At 38.7% G+C, this 16819-nt stretch overlaps 1 protein-coding gene across 21 annotated transcripts in view; it reads right to left on the bottom strand.

The window, feature by feature from the left end:
- Positions 1 to 16819, bottom strand: part of MICAL3 (microtubule associated monooxygenase, calponin and LIM domain containing 3) — a 188131-nt gene that overhangs the window by 84815 nt on the left and 86497 nt on the right. For 17 of the 21 annotated variants that reach the window (XM_052790710.1, XM_052790708.1, XM_052790707.1 and 14 more), the window contains exons 5-17: positions 16487 to 16588; positions 15769 to 15924; positions 15108 to 15208; positions 14189 to 14446; positions 13484 to 13599; positions 12092 to 12218; positions 11469 to 11562; positions 10139 to 10286; positions 8648 to 8844; positions 7052 to 7164; positions 6482 to 6544; positions 5590 to 5763; positions 4377 to 4469 (exon numbers count right to left, since the gene is read on the bottom strand). In XM_052790710.1, coding sequence (XP_052646670.1) covers positions 4377 to 4469; positions 5590 to 5763; positions 6482 to 6544; positions 7052 to 7164; positions 8648 to 8844; positions 10139 to 10286; positions 11469 to 11562; positions 12092 to 12218; positions 13484 to 13599; positions 14189 to 14446; positions 15108 to 15208; positions 15769 to 15924; positions 16487 to 16588 — 1742 coding nt within the window. The remainder of the gene's footprint in view (positions 1 to 4376; positions 4470 to 5589; positions 5764 to 6481; positions 6545 to 7051; positions 7165 to 8647; positions 8845 to 10138; positions 10287 to 11468; positions 11563 to 12091; positions 12219 to 13483; positions 13600 to 14188; positions 14447 to 15107; positions 15209 to 15768; positions 15925 to 16486; positions 16589 to 16819) is intronic. The other 4 variants (XM_052790726.1, XM_052790729.1, XM_052790727.1 and 1 more) reach the window with 1 other exon arrangement.

The raw sequence follows: 16819 nt of genomic DNA, 5'->3' as shown, positions 1-16819 counted from the left end.
TTTCAAAAGGCTCGGCTATGAAGTCACTCATTTCTAGCTGAAAGCGTGATAACATTTTCAACCACTACAGCTGTTCATGGATTTTTGTGTGACCATGGCTGAATTTGCATTTAAAATTTCAAAATTTTCACAAACTTGTGTATTTTTCCATGGCAGATCTCAGAATATAACATTGTATAGGCATATGAAGTATATGTTCAGTCCTCCAGTAAGATACATTTCTGAGCATGCAAAGACAAAGATGGCTATAGGAAAGAGGAAAGACATATCAACAGATTTAAATAAGAAATTAAGTAGGAAAAACAATATTTGCAGAAAACATTGGTGGTGTAAGTTCTCTTCTGTGGAGATTTCAGCTTCTGCTGACTGTGGTCATCTCAGTTAGTCATTGCACGTCCTCAAAAACCACAGTTCCAAGAGAATTATTGAAAAGAGTTTGTACTGCTGCACCTTTATCACAGTTCAGGGAACCATCTCAAAAGAACAAACATCAGGCCTCCAGAGGCAGATAAGATGTGCACCAAAAGACATGTGGTCTCCATCTTACAAGCATCTTTGTACACATCAGTAATTTAAGCTTACATATTACACACATACCTTGTTGTTGTTAAGAGACCTATGAAACTATAGCAGAAAACTGCTGAAGGCCATAAGCTCAGTCTGGAAAGTCAGGACAAAATTCAGTTTAAAAGGCTTGTCTCCCATACCATACCCAAACAGTCAGATCCTCTTCTGGACAGACCATATGGCTTTCCAATGGCTTCATGGTCCCTGATGAGATGCTCTTTCCCAAAAGCAGCCAAAATGGCTTAAAAAGCCTTAGAACACACCATGGAAGATGTTTTTATACAAGTGGGCATTCATTTGAGGAGATTAACCACCACACCATGAAACACAATCCAGCTTTTTTAGGAGATATTACCATCACATAAAAAATTACACATATTTCCACTGTGCACATACACTTAATAGTATCTTCATGCATTACTAGCTGCTGCTGAGGTGCTCATAATAGCATGAACCCAATTTTGACAACACAGATCGACATTCTCCAAGTGTAGCTCAATAAAGCAAGCTTTGTAATCCAATTCATGAGGAAAATGCAGGCCAAACAGAATGCTGTGAGCCGCAGATCGGTGAGGTTTTTAACCTGCTTGATCTTTTGAAGGTTTTCCCTTTCTAAGAGAGATAGCATTAAAGATGTTGTGATGAAAGCAAAAACTGCTTCAGAACAGATTCTGACAAGATTTCACTCTTTCTAGGAATTCCACCTTAGCAAGCCACCCCTACCCCACCTGTACAACAGACACAGAGACTTTCTGCCTTACAAGCTCATTGAAACTGCTGGCCTCGTAACTCTTAACTCCAGGGCAAAGCAAGATTCTAGACTTAAACTGATAAGCAAGTACAGCTAAGGAAGTCCATCTGACAGACACTGGCAGGCAACAGCCCAAGGCAGATGTAAATTTTCCATCAAATATTGGAGTCCAACCCAGACCATATCCTTTGCAAATGCTTGGTTCCTCCCCTGCAATCACTCTTACGCTTTTGCAGTACACTCTCCTTCCTCTTCCACACAGTTTCCAAGACGCAGGAAGGACCAAACCCATCAATCGCAAGATGCGAAACTGCCTTTCTCCCAAAGACCCATGAGGATCTCAGCTTCATTCTCCCTACTGGCAAGAACATTAGGCGACCTGTGGTTTCCCTCAATAACATGTCACCACTTTGTTCCCTTAGGAACTGCTTTGCTCCTCTTCAAAGGACTCTTCAGTAGAAGGGATTTGCTACATGATATATCTTATACACAGTCACTGACAGAAGTTTCTGCTCATAAACTCTGACACCTGTGCCAAACAGGAGAACCCTTTCCCATAGCTTCATGAACAGCTCTTTCTAGTAAACATACATCCTCCCTAAAGAGCTTGTCAGAAGCAATACTAATCTTTTACAGCATCTCCAATAACACGTTCAGTTACCCAGCACCAACTCCACTGTTGATAACCTGTGGCCCAAGAAATAACTTTGTAGCTAGTGTGCCCAATGTCACTGCAGAAAGCCGATGCAGTACCCTGGAAAGGTACAGTCTCACAGCTATCAGATTCTGTGTGCATAAGCAACCAGAATTAGGAATCTCAGCAGCCAGCTAAAGCACTGCTTCAGCAACAACTTCCTGCAGGATGGATTTCTGTCCAAGCTTGGCAAAGCTGGCTGCTTGGCTAAGTGGATGGCTTCTTGCCTCAGTTGATCTCTGACCAGTCAAGAATAAATGGTTCTATGTAAGCCCATGGCTTTTGAATGAAAACAACTGATGTTCTTCATTTCCCCAGGCAAGTAATAAGGAACCTTTGGAATAGGGACCGTATCAATTGTTTCTTTGATCCTACTGTATCCTGCAGATTTTGCATCCTTGAGACCCAGTTTTATTCTTCTCCACTTCAATTGTCAGACGAAAAGCACTGCAAATCCAGCATGAAACTTGGACCCAAGAACCAATCATCTTCTGTTGACACAGTAAAGCCTATGAAGGAAAGATCATCTCCAGGTGCAATCTTGAGAGGGAAATCATACACACAAGGCAATCAATATCAGTGTTGAATAAAATAATTTCAGTTGTGTGTAAGTACAACTCTTACAAAAAGATTTTCAAAGATCTGCCCTACATTGCTGCCTATATGGACATGCTATCAATGTTGAGGGAGAGCAGAAGGATTTTTTCTCCCTTTCATTTTTTTAAATCATGTAGTGCGGATAAAAAGAACAACAAACACAAGAACAACAGACTGTTCTCTGGTGAGGAGAAAATCCTCATCACAAAAGCAGGAAACCAAAGTTTGTCCTTTTTTTTTGATCAATTACAAAAGGATGACAATAAGAACTTTTGTGTTTCACTATAAAGGCTTAATCATAAAGCCTTCATAAACTTTCAATAGCAGGTTCAAATAGAAATCTCAAGGCTGCAAGTATGTGATCTTTTCCAAGTGCTAAACCACAAATTTTCATCCTTCTGAACTGAGAAAGACAACCAGTGCAATCCAGTTTTCCTTTTTTTGTGGGGTAACATGAGTAATGCTCATCAATTAACTTAATATTGTACAGCCATATTATGTTCCCCTGCATCAGTTCTTTGCGTTCTCCCTTTTACCTAGAAGTATTCTTAAAAAATGAAATTTGCCTTAATCATGGATGATGTGTATCCACCTGAAAGTGCCCATTAGCCTATAAAGAAGATTTTGATGAGACAGAAGGTAGAAGAACAAACACTGAGTCAGGAAACCTAAACATAGTTCTGACATTTTTAAGACTCTCTTGACAGTCCTACTGACAACAATTCCCCTGGCTTGGGTCTTCTTCCTTGGAGACAAATCTTCTAGATCATGGCACCAGTCATGACATGCAGCATTAATTGTGCTGAATGCCTCGAACATGAATCCATAATCATGCTGAACAGTGAATTTCCAAACTAGTGTCACCTTCTTCCTCTTGACTCCAAAGAATGCTCTGATTAAACTGCAACCAGAAAGAAGCAGATGTTTCTCCAAATTATGGCTGCCAGAAAAATATCTCTCAGCACTCTCAGAAACATGAGGAAGCCATTTGCACAGGGAAACAGTGGAAGCAGAGGAAGCCAGTGAGATAAGTATCCCTATCTGCCTAAGAAGATCGTCTGTCACAAGCCTTAGCTTTTGAAAGTGCACGGCTGAAAGAAAAACACCGGCAATGACAACGGGCCAAAACACACAAGAGAAAATAAAATTTGATACCTGTCAATTTTCCTGCTGTTGATCCCTATTCTGAACCCCTCTGTGGCAGAAAACCTAAAATTTACTTAATTCACAGTAATACAGGAATCTGCAATGCAATGAATGTGAGAAGCTGGCAAGGAAAGCTACGTTTGTCATAAAGAAAGGGAAACCACAGTAAAATCTCCTGTAACTGCAGAACACGCAAAATTTCACATGTGAACAGCAACACTGATAACCGATTTTATTGTTTATACCGAGGAAGAGCTTTAATATCACAGATGGCATGACACCTTTTACCTCATTGGTTGTGATAATTGCTTAACTTTTTCAATTTTTTTCTAACAGAAAAATCTAGAAATTCTGTAGGGAAGGTTTCTGCTAAAACATCCACTGAAACCCTGGGAAGTTGAAACCAGCATAAGATGGCAGGGAAAATTTTACTAAAACCTTTTGAAACATTAAGCCATGCAGCATTACCGAAGGTAGATGTTGATTTTATTAACTGAACATTAAATTATTTAAAATAACGGACTCACACAAGGTGCTGGAAAAGGATTGATTTGAAAACAGGACAGTGATAGCTGGTGTTGGGTGCGGGCAATGCATCGTATTCATAATCAGTTTCTTTACCTGCTTCCACTGGGGTATGGGAGCAAGACGGCCCTGCTCTCGTCTGCTGGATGGCTGGTTGTGAACACGTTCTTGATAAGGCAGGACGGGTTGCTGCATGCAGGTTGTAGGGAAAATGGGACCCAGGAGGAAAGATAAAATAGTAAAGGAAACTCAAAGAAAGCCAAAGGAATGGGATACAGAATAAGACAGACAAACATTTAGGAAAAAAAAAAAAAAAAAGGGTAGGGGAGAATTCATTTAGCAAGTAAAATATAAAAAGGGAAAAAACATCCAAAAATGGGAAACTACACATATTTTTGGACCCACCCTTTATTTTCATTGTTTCTTCAAATCAGCCTGGTTATTCCAGCCAATGTGTAGTGGTTGAGGAAACATTTGATTGGTAAAGAGTGGGATAAACGTCACCATTCTGAGATTACATTATACTACTAACACTGATGTGCAGTGTAGCATAGACATACTTGACTTAGCTTTAAAGCAGCTAGGTCAGGTCCCACTCACAATGTGGCCATGGCAGCACAGAGCTTGACACAAGCTATGAAGACAGACTATGCAGCAGAGCAAGAACTCAGGCATTTAAACCATACTGAGCCTTATACTGCTGACACTGCATTGCTAGCAGTAGGTTGAAGTGACTCAATCTAACTTCAAAGACAACCACCCTGCAGTTGCAGTAGTTCAGATACCATGCTGAATAACCAGCAGTCATCAGGAAGCTTCACTTGGAATAACACAAATATCCTAATTGCAAAGAAACTCCCAGGCATTTATCTGCTGCACTTACATACATACACATACAAAACTTAATCACAGTTCACTTCACAAGAACAAACAGATGTAACCTGGCATGAAAAAGTTCAAATCAAATTAAATGATCATCCTTAAACATTAGAAGTGGAATGTTCCTGGAAAGCTTTTAAACAGAAATAGTAGTTATAAAAGAAACCTAATTGCTGGTAAGATGTTTGTGAAAGAGATTACATAATATAATATGGGCAGTAACAGAGAAATAGACTTTTATTGGGAAGTTCTTCTCCACCCTATACTCCTAAATTTTAATTTTTTCTCTTTTGAGTAAGCTTCCCTCTTCCCTAGGAGAGCCTTTGAAGTAGAAAAGCACCACTAACATCCAGTCTCGAGGAATGCATGTTATCGTTCATGATTTTCCCTCACAATTCCAAAATAAAGGGGTTTATTATCCATCTCCTACCTGTCTTCGTAAGCTTGAGGACTGCACTGGTGCATTCTCCTCAAACTTGGCCAGTAGCTGGGTTGCCATAGATTTGACTTTGTTCTGATTCCCAATGGCAGCATCAATTCTCCTCTCTGTCAGGGCACTCACCAGTGTGGGCCTTTCTTCTCTGTAGCTTCGTGGGATGTCCTCCTAACAATCAGTGATATCGAAATTTAACAAGATACAACCAGATCACCTTTTCCTCTCTACCCCTTCGCTGTGACAGGTTTCTAACACGGTAGAAAACAAATCTATTAGTCTGCACTTGAAAGCTCACATTTTAATTTCCTTTGGCATGTTACTTATCTTTTCAACCTTACTTGATACACTTAGGTACCAAAGAGACCACAGTTGAAACGCTCCCTTGAATCCCTTGACATAAAGCAAAGGCCTATCTTCAAACCTTCATTGACAACTCAAAGCACTAAATTTTAACTCACTTGTACCTATTTGGCTATAAACATTTCAACTGAAGTACTGCCTTATGGGGCATACTAGAACTGTATGCTTTTTGCATTAACCATGGCTAAAGTTTAAATACGAATGAAACTTCTGACTATACCATATGACTTTACTAAATGAAAGTTTTATCCTTGGTACCCTCATCAAACCAAAGTGAATTGCAATAAAATAAAAACAGAACATGAGGGAACTGCAACATTCCATTTGTTGTGCACTATTCTTTCATAAGCACCAGTAAAATATTTGCACTACAGACACGACAAAGCATAACCTCTGAAGAATTAATTTTTAACTGAAAAATCTTATATAATCCCTATCTGGATACAGAAAATGAATGGACTGAAGTGGGAACAAGGAACCTATCATATGTTTTCCTCCCTGACACCTTCCTCACTGTAATACTTACATCCTCAGACTGGCTGGTTTTTCTCCTCTTTCCTGCACCGTCCAGTTCCTTTTCTTTTTTGTCCTGAAAATGGAAGGAGGAGGACAAAAAAAACCAAACCAAAGATAAGGATTCTCATACCTCTCTGTCCTGAGATAAATGTCGTCAGTGCACTTAAATAAGCTTTACAACACAACTGATTAATTCTCTGGGCTCATTCTCCATTTGTTTAAGAAAAGGGTTTCTTCCTGATCCTCTTTAGGGGATTTGTACCTTCAAATTAGACATTCTTCAACATTTTCAACTAATTGGGAACTGAGTAACCAGTTATGTTCCAATACAAAATATATCCCCAAATACTACCACAAGGCTAGGATTTTAAGACTGAAATATACCACTACTTGGGAGTACATATTATGGATGTAATTCTGCAGTTATAAATGTCATATATTGTCCCATACCAAGAGCTGATGAACACATGGTCTCTTGTAAACACATTGCAGATAGACACTTACACATGCATTTTTAGTACCACCTACTTGGACAGCAGCCTAAGAGACACAAGTGTTATCAAGAGTGTGGTATTGTTACCTTTGGAGTGCGCTTCCGAGAGATGCTTTGTCCCAGTTTACTGAGAAAAGAGATAGGCGATTTGGTGCTGGCAATTAGGGCTGCTTTTTCTTCTGCATTCAGGTCCAGACTATCTGTTAGCAAAAACAGGTAGGACAAGGGAATGCCAAGAATTTTTTTCTGTGGTGCTATTATTAAACACATAGCTGAAGGACTCACTGATTTCTTTAACATAACACCCTTTTTCTTAAATTCTCTGTACAAAATTATTGTAATATCCAGAATTACTACCTTTCTCAGCCACTCTGCTTTTTCATTTTGTCAAAATCAATTCTCATTTCAGGGTTTATAACCACCCAGAATAAATACTGTGTTTGTTTACTCTACTTTCATATTTAAAGAGCATCACGATCATCAGTATTCTTAAGAAGAGTTCAGAGTTTTGGAAATAATACCTGATACAAACTATATATTTAAAAGGCTATTAAAACCACTTTTTTTTTCCCCACCAGAATGATAGACTTGAATTAAGATCATCAGTAACAAAAAAAAAGTTGTAACAACACTATTAATATTTAAAGGTAGGCCATATTTATTTGCGTTAGGCAATTACATCTTTCACTTCTAATCAAAGATCTTTCATTCCTCATTGGCCTGAAGATATTCTCACCATTCATGGATGGTAAATAGGCATAAAACTTGGCCAGTGTTTTGAAATTACCTACTAAACAACTACTAGGAAGGCATCTCACATTAGCTAAGACAGATGAACCTGTAATAATAGCAAGAAAGCAGAAAAGTTATCTAGTAGTGCTTGTCCTGGTTTCGGCTGGGATAGAGTTAATTTTCTTCCTAGTAGCTGGTATAGTGCTATGTTTTGGGTTCAGTATGAGAAGAATATTGATAACACACTGATGTTTTTAGTTGTTGCTAAGTAATGTTTAGACTAAGTCAAGGATTTTTCAGCTTCTCATGCCCAGCCAGCACGAAGGCTGGAGGGGCACAAGAAGATGGGAGGGGACACAGCCAGGACGGCTGACCCAAACTGGCCAAAGGGATATTCCATACCATGTGATGTCAAGCCTAGTATATAAACTGGGGGGGAGTTGGCTGAGGGGGGCAGATCGCTGCTCGGGAACTAACTGGGCATCATTTGGCGAGTGGTGAGCAATTACATTGTGCATTGTTTGTTTTGTATATTCCAAATCTATTATTATTATTATCATCATCACCTTCTTCCTTTCTGTCCTATTAAACTGTCTTTATCTCAACCCATGAGTTTTACTTTTTTTTGATTCTCTCCCCCATCCCACTGGGTGGGGGGGAAGTGAGTGAGCAGCTGCGTGGTGCTTAGTTTCCAGCTGGGGTTAAACCACAACAGTGCTGAAGTGAGTTTAGAATTTTTGAGGACATTATTTTGTATTAACTATTTTTTTTTTGCTCCTGATACTGCTAACATGGTCTTTATCAGCACCAATAAGAAGTCAACTTTCTATAATTTAAAGTTAGTGAGTGACTAGTATGAGCTCATGCAGAAGAAGCATGAAGATAACTGAAGCACACACATTCACCCTGAACCTGTCTTTAAATCTGACAGACGTGCCCCAAACTCCTTACCGCTAGAGGGGATGGTGTCTTTGAACATCTCATAGAACTGTGTGAGGTACATCACCATCGACAGTTTATCTGGCTCTCCGACAGATGCCATTTCCTTTCCAGTCATAATGGGAGATATTCCAAACTCTTTTTCAGCAATGTCAAAGGCCAGCTGGTTATTCTTCTCCACATTGTGCTCATCCAAAGAATCAAAGTCTCTGCAAAGGGCAGAAAGAGGGCATGCGCTGAATCAGGTAGAAACCAGTCTTCTGAAACAATTCAGGGACCCACCTCCTTTTTTTTTTTTTTTTTCCTCCAAAATCTCTCAGATTTATTTGCCAGCAACCTTTTCGTATTGCAGAGTTGATGCTACTTAATTATGGTGAACTTTGGCTCAAACGTATTCTTTTTTCTTTTTTTTTTTTGCCCCTCTTCCAAACCCAGATATTTCTTCTTTAAAATTTTATTATCCTCTGAAATACATCTTCACTTCCTTCTTTGCTAGAAGACTGTACTGTTTTCCCCTACGTAAAATCTTTTGTATGCTTGGAACTAAATTAAACCTTCACTTTTGTCCTCTTTTTTCTTGACTGATCCGTATTTTAGTTCTTCTGGCATTTTCCAAAACTTGTAGAACTATATAAAAATTATATAAAAAGCTATAGCTTGTAGAGGGTTATATAAACCATTTTAAAAGCTGTTTGAAGTCTCCACAAGCTATATAGCTATTAAACAGAATAGCTCAGGTTAACTTGAGTACACCAACAGAGAAGTAATTCAGTGTACATGGAAGGGAATAACCACGTAATTTTTCAGCATGCTTTACATTGGATTATGTCTTTAAATACAGCTCTAGCATTTACTTTTTCTAATGTCCCTTTGGGAAGTTGAAGCCATTTCAGATTTCAATTTAAGTACCAGAGTCTTTGCTACTGTTACTTCTTCCAGCCAGTGTTTTCCCATTCTAGAATCTGGGCACTGTTTCACCCAGTATATCATGTAAGAGGACGCTTCTTTCCTTCATCTGATCAGCATGTTAGTGTACAAACAGTAGCAACGTGTCTATTTAGACTGTGGGTCACTACTTCTAGAAAGAGCAGCCTAGAAGTCTTTTAAAAGAGTTACTGTTAAACAGGAGATTTATAAAGGGCTGTATAGAGACTTGTTCACGAGAAATTCTACTGAAGCTATGAACACTTCCTGACTAACTTCACAGAGAAAAGAGCTGTCAGTCAATAATGCTTTCCAGTCAGTACCAATTTGAAGCTTAATTCTGTCAAATCATCCAGAAGGGAAAATGACAACACATTTATCTTCATGTTCATCAAGCTATTATGACCTTCCACTCTGCTGGTGAATCACTGTACGTTAGCTTCTATCAAGTTTAATTGAATTCATTTCAATCCATTTCACCATAAGTCACAAATGCATTGCCTCAGTCTCCATACTATTTGTTCCAAATACCACTAATGTTCTGCCCGTCCCAGTTATTCAAAACAGCCAGTTACTCACATTAAGTCTGGACGGTATCTGTGGATAATGGCACACAAAGCTAGGCCACTTTTCCAGGACATCGTGAGATCTGTCACATTAACACCAGCATATCCATCAGTCTGTCTCTGGCACCAACTGAGCAATTTACTAGAGCGAGCTACAGACTCTGTTTAAAAAAAAAAAAAAAAAAAAAAAATTAAAAATCAGGTTTTTAAGTAGAAATGCACAACTTCTCTTTCAGGAATTCAACATACAACATAAAAACCACGGATTAACAAACAAAACCTTCATTTAAACAATAAGCTCCTTCTACAATGGGCAATACAGGACAGAATTCTATTTTTTTAAAAAAGACCTTCATATCTATTTTAGATCCAAGAAAGAATTTTTAATTTGCTAAAAAGTAATTATCTGAACTATAACTGGCCAGGCTTTACACCCTAGCCCTTGTATAAGAGCCCCAGGAATTATAAAACAGTTGCAAAGGCTTGTTAAATATGATCACAAGGATATACAGTAGCACAATGCGCTCTCAAGCCCAGATATACTATTTCTAATGGAATAACTACAAACATACTTCTGCAACTTTTTCTTTCCTCTTGAAAGCTTTCCTTTAAAAGCACTGACCTGTTTTGACCTTGCCTTACTGCAAGATCTGATGAGATTACAGCCTAAAGGGACATGGTTGCAGGGCAAAGAACAAATCAAAAGACTACAGAGCTATTCAGCAGTGAAAGGGAGGCTTAGCAGCAAAGCGTCATTGTGAGAGTCCCCAAACACTATCTGGGTATCCAAAGGGAAGGTGCGCAAAAGCAAAAGTTCAACATACCCTCAGGGTACAGGACGAGTAAACAGATACTGAAATGCTTATCACAAAGCATCTGTCTTTAAGAATAATGCTAGCCAAGTGAGGTTTCATTTGGTTAAGCTCAGAGATGAGATTAAGTAAAGGAAAGCATGAACATGAAAGACTGCACAAGAAATACTTTCTGTTATGTTTGTAAGAATTCTGAGTTTACCGTTAGAGTGAATTCAGGCTAGATTTCTGCACTCTACGGACATTATTATAGGATAAAGGAGGTGAAAAGAAATGCTTGTATAAGCAAATATGCTTAGAAATTTAACAGCATTATAAAGCAAGGGAAATCAAGCAAACAAAAATGTATTTACATATTAATGGAAACTTGAAAAATTGGAAAAATCAGGCTATGGATGAAACAATTGCTGGATACATTTTCTAAACCAAAAGAGACTCATTAAATAATACTTTACAGTCCTGCTGCTCTATGGCTCCTGCACTGATCCAGCTTCAGAATACCTAAAGGAATAGAACAGTAGCCAGGCCTACCATTCCGAGTCAGCTTTGGTGTCCTGGAGTTCACAAAGTTCTCTATTTCTAGGTGAATATCTTTCAAGTCTCCTGTATTATACAAGTGGCGTACCTAAAATGACACAAAAAAATTAAAAATTACCAATATGCCATGCACCGAAGATCCATAGAGAAAGAGCCAGAGGACAAGAAGGACCCATCCCAAGGTGCAAGAAGGAACACAAGTACACCTAGGTAGCAGAATTCTCTAGCCCAAGAACCCCAGAACAACAAGGATCAGCTTGTCAGTGCTGAACAGTCTAACTGACTGCTGCTGCTCCGTGGATACCAAATCGCAATGATATGACTGCTATACTAGATTATTACAAAGAAAATGTGCAAGCATGCGCACACACACAAACACAAACATGTGGATTTCATGTATCATTACAGCATGGTTAAAACTATCAAAATCAAAAATTCCTAAAAAGGAATTTGTTAAAGTACAGAGGTCTACTCTTGACTGAGGTATCTGCTTTTCACTGCTTCCACGTTATACTGCCACATCAGGTCACTACCTGTTCCCAAAACATTAGCATAGCTTCACCTAAGGAAAGACAGTGCAGATTACAAGCATTCAGAAGCACCATTTGTCCAGTTACCTGCTGTGGCCGCAAGAAGTTGACATTGATATTGGGATACCGGGTGGCAGGATCAATGCTGTAATGGCTGAAGTTTTTACTCACATTCTCAGGGGTGGTCTGAGGCAGTAGCCTGTAAATGCTTTCCCTTGGGAAAATAAAATTAAAAAAAAGTTTTGGGTTTTGTTTTGGTTGGTTTGTTTGTTTTAGGTTTTATGGTGGTTTTGGTCTTTTGTGGGGGTTTTTTTTGTTCCGTTTTGGTTTTTAATTAAAGAGATGCATTGCTACTAATACTGTGAAGTAAATTCTAAAATCAGAAATTTGACCACTTCAGACATTGAATAGCTAAGATGCGGTATAAGTATATTAAAATCTGCAATTTAATACAATGCCAGAAATCAAAAGGAGGGAAGAAAACAATACATTAAGCATAACTGAAAGGGTTGCCCAGTACAACCAAGACATTGAGACACTGGAGCGACTCAGGAAGAGGGCTACCAAGGGGACTGGGCCACTTGCCCTGTGAGGAGAGGCCAAGGGAATGGGGTATGTTCAGTGTGCAGAAGAGAAGGCTCAGGGAAGATCTTACCGCTGTCTGCAAATGTCTAATGGAAAGGTGATGGAAGTCTGGCTCCAACTGCAGCATTATTATCCCCACCATTTTTTGAACTCAAACAAATAGAATTTTAAATACCCATTGTGCTGTTTATACAATTTTTTAAATTATACTATAGTTCCTGATGATCAGAAGCTGCAGTTGCTTAAGCTTAAAATAGGTTCTACTAGCTGTTGCTTCTACTTCCTCCATCTTTTAATTACCCTAGTTCTGATCTCTAAGAGATCACCTTGAGTCACCAAAACAACACTCAGCCAAAGATGATAAAAACATCAAGAACTCAATACTCCAAAGAAACACAAGATGTTGTTTGGCTTATATGAAACAAAGTGACCAATTTAGGAGAACATGAAATAAAAGCAGGTCATAGCTTCCTTAAAAGGAAATCATAAGAGACATTTACAAGATAATAGGGGATGGCAAGAATTTTTGTCTCTGGTATATTAAAGGCAGCTACATCTTCATCTGGTTTGCTATTGCAAGGCTGGTGACAGTAAGTCAGGCTCACTTTCTCCATGCAATGCCAATAAGCACCAAAAAAAGATTTTTCATCTAATCATTTAAAACTAGGACCAAGAACACCTGCAACATTTCTTATTCCTCTATAAATATACTTCAGTTTATCAGCTCTTTAAGGAAATTTTTTCTTCAACTGAATTATATCCACAAGCATTCCCACAAGGGAGAATCTGTATCTCGCATTCTGTCAATATATTTGTACTAGAAGAAACTGGAATGAATGATGAGACATTGGAGGATTAGATTAGAACTTAAAATGTATTCATTTTCTCCATTACCTCTCTGCAAGAACTTCCAAAGGACTAGCTCCAAGTGACCAACTTCGTACCATCCAAGCAGAGTCCATTGCAGCCAAAAATCCCCTGGCTATTCCAGTTCCCATTGGCCAAAATGGCTAATATTATAGTTTACAAAAAAAGCAGAGAAAGGAAAAGCATCAGTTAGGGAAAATTTTAAATATCAAGAATATACTCAGATGGTAATCTGCTGGAAATTATAGCTCAGTAATTAGCTTAAAGCTCTACTCTCACTAGGCTAGAGGAAGCCAGATGTATGGTGAATTGCCCATGAGCTCCCCCAAAGCCAATATTCCTCTATTTCCAACAACAATTCATAGCCTGGAGTGCCTTAACAGCTTCTCTTCAAGGTTGTACTTTTTAACCAACTACAAAATGCTAATTATTATCAGGCCTACAGTAGGTTCTGTAGAGAGTCTAGTTGTCTCAATAAGAAGCAGATGGAACAGGCACAACTTCAGAAAAATCTCTGCACACATTTTCTTAAGCAAGATCATTACTATCCTAAATACTCTGTTTTCCCAACACTCCTACCCTTCCTTCAAACCTCCCACTTCATTATATAATAAACAGCAGCTTTCCTTATAGTAACTCTCTTATAGGCAACGCATATTTCAGTGATGGCTGCAAGGGCTTGTGCTTATGCTTCAATTCACCATTTACACATAGTAAGTTTAACACACGAACCTCTAAGAGACTGTCCCCAACCAGTGCCACAAGTAACTGGTGGCCATTCTGCTCTCGCACCAGGGCTGCATTCTCTGACGCATACATGCACGTGAAGTCAAACATGGCCACATCTGGCTGACCATAGTGATTGATGGCAAAGTCCAGTGATGGCAGCTGCTGATTAGTGGAGAAGTCAGCTGCTTCTCTGGCATAGTTTAGCAGAGCCTCCTGGTCTACATTCTCCCGTGAGAGTAATAACTCTGTGTCAGCATAATCCTGCCAAAACCAGAAAAGTAAAAGTGAAATAGCCAAATCCACAAGTTTATTTTAAGACTGGTATATACAATAGTTGGCATTAAAATTCTGACAAACCCACTGATACAGGTTTGCCCTCTAATTTCTTTCATTCCTATCTGTGTTTATGCTTCCAAGAGAAAATTTGTAAATCTTACTGCAAACAGTAATCAGTCCTGCTAGTGTTTCTGACTGTGAAAGGGCTAAGAAACTTCTGAGCATTTCTCTTCACACGCTTCAGACAAAAGGCACAAGACCCCAATCCTTATTTATTCATTTGTGGCCAAACGACTTTTAATCAGTTTCTGCCAGAGTTAAGATATAGTTAAATTTCCCTGCTTTTTCATTCCCATAAAATGAGGGAAGCTCAACTAAGCTATAATATGTTCTTTAAGCATATTTTATCTCAACACAAATGAAACCCCCAAATCTACAAAGGGATACAAATGTGGAGAGGAGAGGGTAAGTCTTGTAATATTTTTCTGATGGCTCAAAATACTTCAGAAGGCCATTAACTGCTCTAAAATACACCTGTATAAAAACATTACATGGTAGAAGAAGAGTGTGTTTCCCTTCTTTCAGCACACCGAAAGCAAGTTTTCCCCAAAATCTTATAGAGAATATAGGAAAAGTTAATACCCACATGCCGTATCACTCCTTTTTCCAGCAAGCTCTGTTTTTTGGCAGTCATGACAAAGTAGTGTGTATCATCTTTGTAGTAGACAATGTTCTCCAAGTCAATACCTTGTGACAGAATGAAAGACGTGGTAGCACAAGTTATGTTACATGCAACACAAGAGCTCTATCAGAAGAAAGTAAATTGAAACTACGTGGTTAGAAAGCCTTAGAGAGAGAATGCCAAGCAGCTTTCTCCTACACTTTTGATGACTTCAAAATCTGAATCTTCAACAAAACCACAAACAACACATCTCACCTGCATATAGCTACCTCTTTTAAAAAATATATTTATCATTACTCTAAGGTTTGCATTCACATATGGAGTGCAAGAAGCTGAACTCAGGATTCAGACTTTTCCTATTTAGGGCTTAGATTTCCTGAAAACCATCAGTGAAATAAGTTCTCCACTTCTGAACAAAAATGACACACATCTGAATGATACACATCTGCTTTGTACACCTGTATAGAACAGCTGTAAAAATGGGGAAGACAGATTTCAGAGACAGCAAGGACTGACTTCCTTGCACAAGATGTTCATTTTTTGATTAAACATGATACCTGAGTTACAAAATTGTAATAATAGAGACAAACAGTTTTCACTGGGAATCTGGCAATTGCTGGCAAACCTGTGGCTTCTCGTAGATCCTGGAAGAACTTCTGGTTGAATATGAAGGCCACACCGCTGATCTCTTCTACTTTGGCTTCAGCTGTGGTGTTGCGATTGATGAAGTTTGCTGTGATAGCAATTGCTAGTTTACCACGGAACTCTTTTCGGCGAAACCCTACAGGAAGGAGAAAGTAGTAACACTGAAAAATAGAGCATACCTTAAGAGAAGGCTCAGCATGCCATAGACAGGTGCCCTCACAAAATAAAAAGGGAGAATGGATCTGATGAATTACAAATGCCTCCACAGAGAAAGCAACAATTGCTTCATCAAAAGAATAAAATTCTTGTTTAGGGAAAAAGCTCCCCTCTTTCCTACCTCCTTTCCAAAAATTGCAACTTGCATCAAAAATATTAAGATAGAATTCTCTACTACACAGAATAATATTCAACACTTCAACTTCTACTCCCAATAGTAAGAGCTACAACACTACTCAACTAAAGAAAAAATGTAGAACAAATTATCCAGGTAAACACTTAATTCCTTTGCTAGTGGATAGGAAGAGGAAAAAGACAACCCACATGTCTTTAATACAAATGGATTTTTACATTGACTTTTAATCTCCCTTTCACTAGTCAAACGTCTTTCCAGATTTTCACTGGGATGTTAAAGGCCATTTTTGTTCTAACTAATTTAAGAAGAAGTTCTATTTGAAAGCGAGTTAAGGACACACCATTACCTTCTAAGGTGTTCCTCCTGCCATCCCCTCCAATGATTACTTCAAACTCATACTCAGACACTGGATGGGTTTTGGGGTGGACCAATGCACGCCAACCTATTCCTGTTGATAAACTCCATGTTAATGACAATATAAACAATGCTCATAATAGAACAAATACATAAACCCACTTCTTACTATCTATAATCCTTTCCTCACATGGTCAGTAAAGATACACTGCAGGACAGCTATATTGTTGACAGGGCTACTGCTGACTTGCACAGCCACTCTCTGCATGAATCAGAGGCAAAGACAGCTCTGGTAAAAGCCCCCTATTACCTTTAAGGGTCACTA

This window comes from Harpia harpyja, chromosome 6, assembly GCF_026419915.1.
Source record: "Harpia harpyja isolate bHarHar1 chromosome 6, bHarHar1 primary haplotype, whole genome shotgun sequence".
Taxonomy (NCBI): domain Eukaryota; kingdom Metazoa; phylum Chordata; class Aves; order Accipitriformes; family Accipitridae; genus Harpia; species Harpia harpyja.
The sequence above is the reverse complement of the archived record's forward strand: the minus strand, read 5'-3'. Positions and strand labels throughout refer to the sequence as shown.